Source organism: Columba livia, chromosome 32 (genome assembly GCF_036013475.1).
Source record: "Columba livia isolate bColLiv1 breed racing homer chromosome 32, bColLiv1.pat.W.v2, whole genome shotgun sequence".
NCBI classification, from domain to species: domain Eukaryota; kingdom Metazoa; phylum Chordata; class Aves; order Columbiformes; family Columbidae; genus Columba; species Columba livia.
The window spans coordinates 202,066-214,603 of NC_088633.1; the positions used below are offsets into that span (position 1 = coordinate 202,066).

At 57.4% G+C, this 12,538-nt stretch overlaps 2 protein-coding genes across 2 annotated transcripts in view; one reads left to right on the plus strand and one right to left on the minus strand.

Annotated features, from left to right (window-relative positions):
- Nucleotides 1-9,249, minus strand: part of VARS2 (valyl-tRNA synthetase 2, mitochondrial) — a 32,887-nt gene extending 23,638 nt beyond the window's left edge. The window contains exons 1-3 of the mRNA XM_065044042.1: nt 8,979-9,249; nt 4,943-5,024; nt 2,149-2,394 (exon numbers count right to left, since the gene is read on the minus strand). Of these exons, the coding sequence (XP_064900114.1) occupies nt 2,149-2,394; nt 4,943-5,024; nt 8,979-9,212 (562 nt within the window). The 5' untranslated portion in view covers nt 9,213-9,249. The remainder of the gene's footprint in view (nt 1-2,148; nt 2,395-4,942; nt 5,025-8,978) is intronic.
- Nucleotides 9,250-10,625: 1,376 nt separating this feature from the next.
- Nucleotides 10,626-11,120, plus strand: LOC135576856 (histone H1.4-like). The gene has a single exon (XM_065044044.1). The coding sequence runs from the start codon at nt 10,626-10,628 to the stop codon at nt 11,118-11,120; it is 495 nt and encodes a 164-aa protein (XP_064900116.1).
- The last annotated feature ends 1,418 nt before the right edge of the window (nt 11,121-12,538 follow it).

The window sequence follows — 12,538 nt, forward strand, 5'->3', positions numbered from 1 at the left end:
TCAGCCCCAAATAAACCTCCAATAATGCCCCAAATTCACCCCCCAGACCCCCCAATAATGACCCAAATCTGCCCCCCTAACCCCTAATACACCCCCAGGACCCCCAATAATGACCCAAATCTGCCCCAATAATGACCCCAATTAACCCCCCCACCTCCAATAACCCCCAATAATGCCCCAAATCTCCCCATAATGACCCCAATTACCCCCCCAGACCCAAATACACCCCCCAGACCCCCCAATAATGACCCAAATCTGCCCCCCCAACCCCAAATACACCCCCAGGACCCCCAATAATGACCCAAATTTGCCCAATAATGACCCCAATTAACCCCCCCACCTCCAATAACCCCCAATAATGCCCCAAATCTCCCCCATAATGACCCCAATTACCCCCCCCAGACCAAATACACCCCCCAGACCCCCCAATAATGACCCAAATCTGCCCCCCAACCCCAAATACACCCCCAGGACCCCCAATAATGCCCCAAATCTGCCCCAATAATGACCCCAATTAACCCCCCCACCTCCAATAACCCCCAATAATGCCCCAAATCTCCCCCATAATGACCCCAATTACCCCCCCTCACCCAAATACACCCCCCAGACCCCCCAATAATGACCCAAATACCCCCCCAGCCCCAAATAAACCTCCAATAATGCCCCAAATTCACCCCCAGACCCCCCAATAATGCCCCAAATCTGCCCCCCAACCCCAAATACACCCCCAGGACCCCCAATAATGACCCAAATCTGCCCCCCAACCCCAAATACACCCCCAGGACCCCCAATAATGACCCAAATCTGCCCCAATAATGACCCCAATTAACCCCCCCACCTCAATAACCCCCAATAATGCCCCAAATCTCCCCCATAATGACCCCAATTACCCCCCCCAGACCCAAATACACCCCCCAGACCCCCCAATAATGACCCAAATACCCCCCCAGCCCCAAATAAACCTCCAATAATGCCCCAAATTCACCCCCCAGGCCCCCCAATAATGACCCAAATCTGCCCCCCAACCCCAAATACACCCCCAATAATGACCCAAATCTGCCCCCCAACCCCAAATACACCCCCAGGACTCCCAATAATGCCCCAAATCTGCCCCAATAATGACCCCCAATTAACCCCCCCACCTCCAATAACCCCAATAATGACCCAAATCTCCCCCATAATGACCCCAATTACCCCCCCACACCCAAATACACCCCCCAGACCCCCCAATAATGACCCAAATACCCCCCCAGCCCCAAATAAACCTCCAATAATGCCCCAAATTCACCCCCCAGACCCCCCAATAATGACCCAAATCTGCCCCCCTAACCCCTAATACACCCCCAGGACCCCCAATAATGCCCCAAATCTGCCCCAATAATGACCCTAATTAACCCCCCCACCTCCAATAACCCCCAATAATGCCCCAAATCTCCCCCATAATGACCCCAATTACCCCCCCACACCCAAATACACCCCCCAGACCCCCCAATAATGACCCAAATACCCCCCCAGCCCCAAATAAACCTCCAATAATGCCCCAAATTCACCCCCCAGACCCCCCAAGAATGACCCAAATCTGCCCCCCTAACCCCTAATACACCCCCAGGACCCCCAATAATGCCCCAAATCTGCCCCAATAATGACCCCAATTAACCCCCCCACCTCCAATAACCCCCAATAATGCCCCAAATCTCCCCCATAATGACCCCAATTACCCCCCCACACCCAAATACACCCCCCAGACCCCCCAATAATGACCCAAATACCCCCCAGCCCCAAATAAACCTCCAATAATGCCCCAAATTCACCCCCCAGACCCCCCAATAATGACCCAAATCTGCCCCTTCAACCCCAAATACACCCCCAGGACCCCCAATAATGACCCAAATCTGCCCCCCAACCCCAAATACACCCTCAGGACCCCCAATAATGACCCAAATCTGCCCCCCCCAGACCCAAATACACCCCCAATAATGACCCAAATCTGCCCCCCCAACCCCAAATACACCCCCAGACCCCCCAATAATGACCCAAATACCCCCCCAGCCCCAAATAAACCTCCAATAATGCCCCAAATTCACCCCCCAGACCCCCCAATAATGCCCCAAATCTGCCCCCCTAACCCCTAATAAGCCCCCCCAGGACCCCCCCATATTGTGTGTCCCCCCCCCACTGACCATCTGGCAATGGTGTCCTGCAATGTCACCCCCAGCGCGTGGCCCAGGTGCAGGGAGCCGGTGACATTGGGGGGGGGCAGCACCATGCTCAGCATCGGGGACCCCCCCTCTGGGTTTTGGGGGGGGGTGAAGAAGCCCCCCCGCTCCCACCAGCTGGACCAGGCGGCCTCCACATACCGCGGGCTGTAGGAGGGGGGCAGCGGCACCCCCGTGGCTGCACCCCAAAAATAGGGGGGTCACCCCCAAAGTGGGACTGACCCCCCCAAAGTGGGACTGACCCCCCCAGACCCCACCAAAGTGATACAGACCCCCCCAAAATGGGACTGACCCCCCCAAAGTGGGACAGACCCCCCCCAAAGTGGAACTGACCCCCCAACCCCACCAAAGTGCGACAGACCCCCCCAAAATGGGACTGACCCCCCCAAAGTCGGACAGACCCCCCCTGGCCCCCCCAAGTGGGACAGACCCCCCCAAAGTGGGACAGACCCCCCAACCCCACCAAAGTGCGACAGACCCCCCCAAAATGGGACTGACCCCCCCAAAGTCGGACAGACCCCCCAGACCCCACCAAAGTGATACAGACCCCCCCAAAATGGGACTGACCCCCCCAAAGTCGGACAGACCCCCCAGACCCCACCAAAGTGATACAGACCCCCCCAAAATGGGACTGACCCCCCCAGGCCCCCCCAATGTGGGACTGACCCCCCCCAAAGTCGGACAGACCCCCCCTGGCCCCCCCAAGTGGGACAGACCCCCCCCAAAATGGGACAGACCCCCCCAAAGTCAGACAGACCCCCCAGACCCCACCAAAGTGATACAGACCCCCCCAAAATGGGACTGATCCCCCCCGAGTGGGACTGACCCCCCCTGACCCCCCCAAGTGGGACAGACGCCCCAAAGTGGGACTGACCCCCCCAACCCCACCAAAGTGATACAGACCCCCCCAAAATGGGACTGACCCCCCCAAAGTCGGACAGACCCCCCAGACCCCACCAAAGTGATACAGACCCCCCCAAAGTGGGACTGACCCCCCCAGGCCCCCCCAAAATGGGACTGACCCCCCCCAAAGTGGGACTGACCCCCCTGACCCCCTCAAGTGGGACAGACCCCCCCAAAATGGGACTGACCCCCCCAAAGTCGGACAGACCCCCCAACCCCACCAAAGTGATACAGACCCCCCCAAAATGGGACTGACCCCCCCAAAGTGGGACAGACCCCCCCTGACCCCCCCAAATGGGACAGACCCCCCCAAAGTCAGACAGACCCCCCAGGCCCCACCAAAGTGATACAGACCCCCCCCAAAATGGGACTGACCCCCCCCAAAGTCGGACAGACCCCCCCTGGCCCCCCCAAGTGGGACAGACCCCCCCCAAAGTGGGACTGACCCCCCCAACCCCACCAAAGTGATACAGACCCCCCCAAAATGGGACTGACCCCCCCAAAGTGGGACAGACCCCCCCTGACCCCCCCAAATGGGACAGACCCCCCCAAAGTCGGACAGACCCCCCAGACCCCACCAAAGTGATACAGACCCCCCCAAAGTGGGACAGACCCCCCCAAAGTCGGACAGACCCCCCCTGGCCCCCCCAAGTGGGACAGACCCCCCCCAAAGTGGGACTGACCCCCCCTGACCCCACCAAAGTGATACAGACCCCCCCAAAATGGGACTGACCCCCCCAAAGTGGGACTGACCACCCTGGCCCCCATAAGTGGGACAGACCCCCCCCAAAGTTGGACAGACCCCCCAACCCCACCAAAGTGATACAGACCCCCCCAAAATGGGACTGACCCCCCCAAAGTGGGACAGACCCCCCCTGACCCCCCCAAATGGGACTGACCCCCCCAAAGTCAGACAGACCCCCCAGACCCCACCAAAGTGATACAGACCCCCCCAAAATGGGACAGACCCCCCCAAAGTCGGACAGACCCCCCCTGGCCCCCCCAAGTGGGACAGACCCCCCCCAAAATGGGACAGACCCCCCCAAAGTCAGACAGACCCCCCAGACCCCACCAAAGTGATACAGACCCCCCCAAAATGGGACTGATCCCCCCCGAGTGGGACTGACCCCCCCTGACCCCCCCAAGTGGGACAGACGCCCCCAAAGTGGGACTGACCCCCCCAACCCCACCAAAGTGATACAGACCCCCCCAAAATGGGACTGACCCCCCCAAAGTCGGACAGACCCCCCAGACCCCACCAAAGTGATACAGACCCCCCCAAAGTGGGACTGACCCCCCCAGGCCCCCCCAAAATGGGACTGACCCCCCCCAAAGTGGGACTGACCCCCCTGACCCCCTCAAGTGGGACAGACCCCCCCAAAATGGGACTGACCCCCCCAAAGTCGGACAGACCCCCCAGACCCCACCAAAGTGATACAGACCCCCCCAAAATGGGACTGACCCCCCCAAAGTCGGACAGACCCCCCCTGGCCCCCCCAAGTGGGACAGACCCCCCCCAAAATGGGACAGACCCCCCCAAAAGTGGGACAGACCCCCCTGGCCCCCCCAAGTGGGACAGACCCCCCCCAAAGTGGGACAGACTCCCCAAGTCAAGCAGCCCCCCCCAAAATGGGACAGATGCTGACAGACCCCCCCCCCCCCAAAGTGGGACAGACCCCCCTCAAAGTGTCACAGCCCGCCCCCCCCAAGTGGGACTGGCCCCCCAAGTCAACCAGACCCCCCCAAAAGGGGGACAGACCCCCCCAAAGTGGGACTGGCCCCCCAAGTCACCCAGAGCCCCCCCAAAGTGTCCCACCCCCCACCTTTCTTGCCGTCGGGCCCCAGCGGGTGCTCGTATTCCAGCACAGGTTTGGGGGTCCAGGCCTTGGGGGGGGGCGGCGGCACCTGCACAGGGCCACAAAACCAGTACAAACCAGTATAAACCAGTACAAACCAGTACAAACCAGTACAAACCAATAAAATCCAACAGAATACAATACCAACCAATATAATCTAATGCATACCCATATAAACCACTATAAACCAGTATAAACCAGTAAGTTCCAGTACAACCAATAAAACACGATACTGACCCATATAATCTAATACACACCAGTATAAACCAGTACTAACCAGTACTAACCAGTACTAACCAATAAAATCCAACAGAGTACAATACCAACCAATATAATCTAATGTACACCCATATAAACCACTATAAACCAGTATAAACCAGTAAGTTCCAGTACAACCAATAAAACACGATACTGACCCATATAATCTAATACACACCAGTATAAACCAGTACTAACCAGTACTAACCAATAAAATCCAATAGAATACAATACCAACCAATATAATCGAATGCACACCCATATAAACCACTATAAACCAGTACAAACCAGTAAGTTCCAGTACAACCAATAAAACACGATACTGACCCATATAATCTAATACACACCAGTATAAACCAGTACTAACCAGTACAAACCAGTACTAACCAGTACTAACCAGTACTAACCAATAAAATCCAACAGAGTACAATACCAACCAATATAATCTAATGTACACCCATATAAACCACTATAAACCAGTACAAACCAGTAAGTTCCAGTACAACCAATAAAACACGATACTGACCCATATAATCTAATACACACCAGTATAAACCAGTACAACCCAGTACACACAGACACATTATCTCCAAAACCCTCCAGCTCTCCCCAGTTGCCCCAGTTGTCTCCCAGTTGCCTCCCAGCGTTCCCAGTTCATCTCCCAGTGTCCCCCAGTGTCCCCCATGTCATCTTCCAGTCCTCCCAGTTGCCTCCCAGTCCCCCCCAGTTGCCCCTAATCGTCTCCCAGTGTCCCCAGTTCACTTCCCAGTCCCCCCCAGTGTCCCCAGTTCATCTCCCAGTGTCCCCAGTTGCCTTCCAGTCCCCCCCAGTTGCCCCTAATCGTCTCCCAGTGTCCCCAGTTCATGTCCCAGTGTCCCTCAGTGTCCCCAGTTCATCTCCCAGTCCCCCCAGTCCAGCTCCCAGTATCCCCCAGTGTCCCCAGTTGCCTCCCAGTGTCCCCCAGTTGCCTCCCAGTCCCCCCCAGTGTCCTCAGTTCATCTCCCAGTGTCCCCAGTTCATCTCCCAGTGTCCCCCAGTGTCCCCAGTTCATCTTCCACTGTCCCCAGTTCATCTCCCAGTGTCCCCCAGTTGCCCCAATCGTCTCCCAGTGTCCCCAGTTCACTTCCCAGTCCCCCCCAGTGTCCCCAGTTCATCTCCCAGTGTCCCCAGTTGCCTCCCAGTCCCCCCCAGTTGCCCCTAATCATCTTCCAGTGTCCCCAGTTCATCTTCCAGTGTCCCCCAGTGTCCCCAGTTCACCTCCCAGTCCCCCCCAGTTGCCCCAATCGTCTCCCAGTGTCCCCAGTTCATCTCCCAGTGTCCCCCAGTGTCCCCAGTTCATCTTCCACTGTCCCCAGTTCATCTCCCAGTGTCCCCCAATTGCCCCAATCGTCTCCCAGTGTCCCCAGTTCATGTCCAGTGTCCCCCAGTGTCCCCAGTTCATCTCCCAGTCCCCCCCAGTTGCCCTTAATGGTCTCCCAGTGTCCCCAGTTCACCTCCCAGTGTCCCCCAGTGTCCCCAGTTGCCTCCCACTCCCCCCCAGTTGCCCCTAATCATCTCCCAGTGTCCCCAGTTCATCTTCCAGTGTCCCCAGTTCATCTCCCAGTGTCCCCCAGTGTCCCCAGTTCATCTCCCAGTCCCCCCCAGTTGCCCCTTATCATCTCCCAGTGTCCCCAGTTCAGCTCCCAGTGTCCCCAGTTCACCTCCCAGTCCCCCTCAGTTGCCCCCAACTCATCTCCCAGTGTCCCCAGTTCAGCTCCCAGTGTCCCCAGTTGCCTCCCAGTCCCCCCCAGTTGCCCCTAATCGTCTCCCAGTGTCCCCCAGTGTCCCCAGTTCATCTCCCAGTCCCCCTCAGTTGCCCCCAACTCATCTCCCAGACCCCCCAGTTCAGCTCCCAGTGTCCCCCAGTGTCCCCAGTTGCCTCCCACTCCCCCCCAGTTGCCCCTAATCATCTCCCAGTGTCCCCAATTCAGCTCCCAGTGTCCCCCAGTGTCCCCAGTTCACCTCCCAGTCCCCCTCAGTTGCCCCCAGCTCATCTCCCAGTCCCCCCAGTTCAGCTCCCAGTGTCCCCAGTTGCCTCCCAGTCCCCCCCAGTTGCCCCTAATCATCTCCCAGTGTCCCCAGTTCATGTCCCAGTGTCCCCCAGTGTCCCCAGTTCATCTCCCAGTGTCCCCCAGTGTCCCCAGTTCACCTCCCAGTCCCCCTCAGTTGCCCCCAACTCATCTCCCAGTGTCCCCAGTTCATCTTCCAGTGTCCCCCAGTGTCCCCAGTTCATGTCCCAGTGTCCCCCAGTGTCCCCAGTTGCCTCCCACTCCCCCCCAGTTGCCCCTAATCATCTCCCAGTGTCCCCAGTTCATCTTCCAGTGTCCCCCAGTGTCCCCAGTTGCCTCCCAGTCCCCCCCAGTTGCCCTTAATCGTCTCCCAGTGTCCCCAGTTCAGCTCCCAGTGTCCCCCAGTGTCCCCAGTTCATGTTCCAGTCCCCCTCAGTTGCCCCCAGTTCATCTCCCAGTCCCCCCAGTTCAGCTCCCAGTGTCCCCAGTTGCCTCCCACTCCCCCCCAGTTGCCCCTAATCATCTCCCAGTGTCCCCAGTTCATCTTCCAGTGTCCCCCAGTGTCCCCAGTTGCCTCCCAGTCCCCCCCAGTTGCCCTTAATCGTCTCCCAGTGTCCCCAGTTCAGCTCCCAGTGTCCCCCAGTGTCCCCAGTTCATGTTCCAGTCCCCCTCAGTTGCCCCCAGTTCATCTCCCAGTCCCCCAGTTCAGCTCCCAGTGTCCCCAGTTGCCTCCCAGTCCCCCCCAGTTGCCCCTAATCGTCTCCCAGTGTCCCCAGTTCATCTTACAGTGTCCCCCAGTGTCCCCAGTTCATCTCCCAGTGTCCCCAGTTGCCTCCCAGTGTCCCCCAGTTGCCCCTAATCATCTTCCAGTGTCCCCAGTTCATCTTCCAGTGTCCCCCAGTGTCCCCAGTTCACCTCCCAGTCCCCCCCAGTTGCCCCAATCGTCTCCCAGTGTCCCCAGTTCATCTCCCAGTGTCCCCCAGTGTCCCCAGTTCATCTTCCAGTGTCCCCAGTTCATCTCCCAGTGTCCCCCAGTTGCCCCTAATCATCTCCCAGTGTCCCCAATTCAGCTCCCAGTGTCCCCCAGTGTCCCCAGTTCACCTCCCAGTCCCCCTCAGTTGCCCCCAACTCATCTCCCAGTGTCCCCAGTTCAGCTCCCAGTGTCCCCAGTTGCCTCCCAGTCCCCCCCAGTTGCCCCTAATCATCTCCCAGTGTCCCCAGTTCATGTCCCAGTGTCCCCCAGTGTCCCCAGTTCATCTCCCAGTGTCCCCCAGTGTCCCCAGTTCACCTCCCAGTCCCCCTCAGTTGCCCCCAACTCATCTCCCAGTGTCCCCAGTTCATCTTCCAGTGTCCCCCAGTGTCCCCAGTTCATGTCCCAGTGTCCCCCAGTGTCCCCAGTTCATGTCCCAGTCCCCCTCAGTTGCCCCCAGTTCATCTCCCAGTCCCCCCAGTTCAGCTCCCAGTGTCCCCCAGTGTCCCCCAGTGTCCCCAGTTGCCTCCCAGCCCCCCCCAGTTGCCCCTAATCGTCTCCCAGTGTCCCCAGTTCATGTCCCAGTGTCCCCCAGTGTCCCAGTTCATGTCCCAGTCCCCCTCAGTTGCCCCCCAACTCATCTCCCAGTCCCCCCAGTTTATCTCCAGTCCCCCCCCCGTGTCACCAGTTCATCTCCCAGTGTCCCCAGTGTCCCCAGTCCCCTCACCTGCTCCCCGCCCCGCTCCTCCCTGTCCCTCCGCAGCCGCTGCCGCTTCTCCTTGTGCTCCCGGGCGCGGAGCCGCGTCCGCTCGGGGTCCCGCGGGGGATCCCCGGGGGCGACCCCGCTGCTCCGGGCCCGGGGGGTCCCCAAATTATCCCGGGGGGACCCCAAATATCGGGAGGTCCCCAAATAGCGGGGGGACGCGGAGCGGACAGCGCGGAGCAGCGTGGGCGCAGCCATTGCGGCCGCGTCACATGACCGCCCCCCCCGCCCGCCGAGGACCCGTGTGTTGGGGGCGTGGCCTCGCTTTGGGGGCGTGGTCTCGCTTTGGCGCGCCTTTTTTCCCCGCGTTCTCAACTCAGAGTCACAGAATCAGGATTTTTGGGTGAATTTTCTGTCTTCTCAGAGGATTTTCTGTCTCCTCACAGGATTTTATCTTTTTTTTCCTACAGGGCTTTGTCTCCACAAGATTTTTTTGTCTCTCCACAGGGTTTTTTGTCTCTTCACAGGGTTTTTTTGTTTCTTCACAGGTTGTTTAGTCTCTTCACAGTTTTTTTTTGTCTCTTCACAGGGTTTTTTGTCTCTTCACAGGTTTTTTTGTCCCTTTCCAAGGGTCCCCCCCCCGCCCCGTTAACAGACCCGGCTTCACCGGCACCTTCGCCGCTCCAGAGCGGATCGCAAAGGTCCACTCCCATTGGTTGATCTCGACAGCCAATAGCAAGCCTCAGCGCGTCCGGCGGCCAATAGGAGGCGGCTTTTGTGATGCCGTTGGCTTCTATTCACACGCATGTGGGAGCGTTGTGTTGCAACGAGGGACGGGGTGAAACGGGGGGAACCGCACCAAAATAAACTAGAAGCTTTAATCTTTAGCAGCAGCAGGGAGAGAAATGCAAAAAAAAAAACCCCTGAAATGCCTCTTATTTTTTTCCTTTTTTTCCTTTGTTTTTAAAGCAGGGTTTTTTCTGGGAAATACTTACACCAAGGCTTCAATAAAACACAAACTTCGTGTTAAATTTCTGCTCCATTTAGGGACTTATTGGTCCTTTCCAAGAGGGATCTCAGCCTGCAAGAGGGTTCAGCAGCAGCAGGAGAAGCCGCCACTGTCCTAAGCATAAACGCACTCCAGAAAATAACCTTTTCTGATTTATTTTTGCTATCTGTATGTATATAAACAAGCAGATATTTATGTCTTATTTAAGTTTTGATCTTCGTTTGCCAAGTGTTTGTGGGGCGTTGAGGAGAGTGCGGGGCTTTCTGGGTCAATTGGCTTCCACTTGGTTTCTAGGGCAACTTTTAGGAGCTGGTTTTTAACACGTTTTCCCTCGGGCTTGGCCGCAGCAACACGAAGGGTCACAGTAGGGGATCAACGCCACCCTGGCGCTTCCCATTTTGCGGGGGACACCCGCGTTTTGTGGAGAGAAAAGCCCATTTTGGCGCCGGCGGGAAGCGCAGCGGCGAGCGGTGCGTGCGGGGTGACTCGCTTGCGTCCGCCAGGGGGCGGAGGAGCACGAGCGCGACGCACGGTGATGCGGCTGCGTCCGCCGCGGGGCTATATAAGGCGCCGCCGGGGGGCGCTACGCGGCAGTCGGCGGCTGACAGCGGAGCGAGGAGGAGCTGAGCGGAGCGGGCGGAGCAGCCGCGGCGGCCCCGGCCATGCCGCGCCGAAGGGGCGTTTCACCGCCGGCCGCTTCGACGGCGCTGGTACCGCTGCCGCAGAAGCGCGGTCGGTCCTCGCTGTCTCAGCTTATTCTCCGCGCTGTCGCCGCTTGTACAGCGCGCAAAGGCGCTTCGTTGGTTTTCATTAAGAAGGCGCTCGCCACCGAGGGCTACGACGTGGCGCGCAACAGCGGCCGCTTGAAGGCGGCGGTCGGCGCTTTGCTCAGCAAAGGGCTCCTCCGGCGAGTTACGGGCAGCGGCGTCGCCGGGTCGTTCCGCATCGGTAAGGAGCGAGTGGAGGGAGCCGGGCGGAGCGGGAGGGCGGCCGGGAAGCCGCGGCAGCGCCCCGCCGGGAAGAAGAAGGGGCCGAGGCGCGCTGTGAAAGCATCCGCGCAGCGGCTGAAGAAGGCGAAGAGACGGCCGGGGAAAGCGGCAGAAGCGGCGGGGGGCGCGCAGGAGGCCGGGGGTGCGGCGGCGGACGGCGAGGCTTAGCGCGGTGGATGGAGCGGTGAAGCTTGAACCCAAAGGCTCTTTTAAGAGCCACCGGAGGGGGGTCAGCAGAGGAGCTGGTCACGGGGGGGTGGCCGTGGGGGTTTAAAGAGCTGCTCCGAGGGTGGCTGCTGTGTCGTGGTGTTGGGAGCTGCGCCGATTGGGGGGCGGAGCGGCGCTCAAGCTGCGCCGGGGGATGAGGGAGGGGAGGCGGCAAGAGCTACCCCGAGGGGCCGGGGGTGAAAGGAGGTGGATGGAGGGGTGAATAAAGCACTGAAACCACCGGGGTGGGTTCAGCGAGTCACCGAAAGAGCCGCAGCGAGGGGCGGGCGAAGTGATAATGGAGCTGAGGGGTAAATAAAATGAATAAAAGCGGGAATAAAAAGGTATGAAAATGAAAGCGGGGGGGGGTCGCGCCCAATCACTAAAAGAGCTGCAACGAGGGACAAGGGGGCGCGACCCGGATTGGCTGCGGTGAGAAGGTCTACCCAGGTGGCCGAGCTGGTTCTCAATCAGGTCCGCTCGTCCGAAAGGTGTGGGCGGGGCCGTGGGGCGCTGGCCAATGAGGTTCTTGCTTATGGGGGTGGGTGTGCTGCGCGTTGCTCGGCCAAGGGAAGTGTGAGGAGGGACGTGAAAGTGAATAATTAAGGAATTAATTATAATTAGTAATGGATTAATTAAGGTGCCCTGGGGCTGCTGCCCAAACGCGGGGGGAAATGGGGGAAAAAATACGAACCAAATCGGGAAAAGAAATGAAAGTTTTAAGAGGAAAATAAAGATACAAGTGTTAAAAATATAAATAACCCCCCAAAATTGACATTAAATACTAGAAATTAAAAGTAGGGATTAAAAAGGGAAATTAAATATAAAAGTATAAAAATAAATGGAAGATAAAAAATGTTTAAAAATTGATTGAAAACAAATTAAGACCCAAGGAAAGTTAAAAATAAACTGAAAAAATGTAAAATAAGGCTAAAAAAACCTAAAACTACAGAAAACATGAAATTAAAAATAAGGTTAAAAATAGATACTAAAAACCTAAATATAAACTAAATATAGGAACTAATATAAGTAGAAAACTAAACACTATGGAACATATAACAATGAAAACTAGAAAAAAAAAGGTAAAAATAAAAATGTACATTAAAAAACATGTAAAAAACGAAATATGTGATAAAGATTAAAATAAAACCAGAAGAATTAATGCGGTTTTTCTATTGGTGGGTGGTTCTGTTGGTGCCGGGTCTCGAACTCGTGTCTGCCCCTACCCCCCGCCCACAGGCGCCGCCCCAATCGGGAGGGAAACGCCCCCATCGCCCAGGCGGGAACATTTTCCCTCCAAAAGACCCAAATTAGGGAACTCGCGGGCCACAACTCCCGTTTCCGCCCGCGCCAACCCTGCCTTTTTTGGGGAGGCGGGG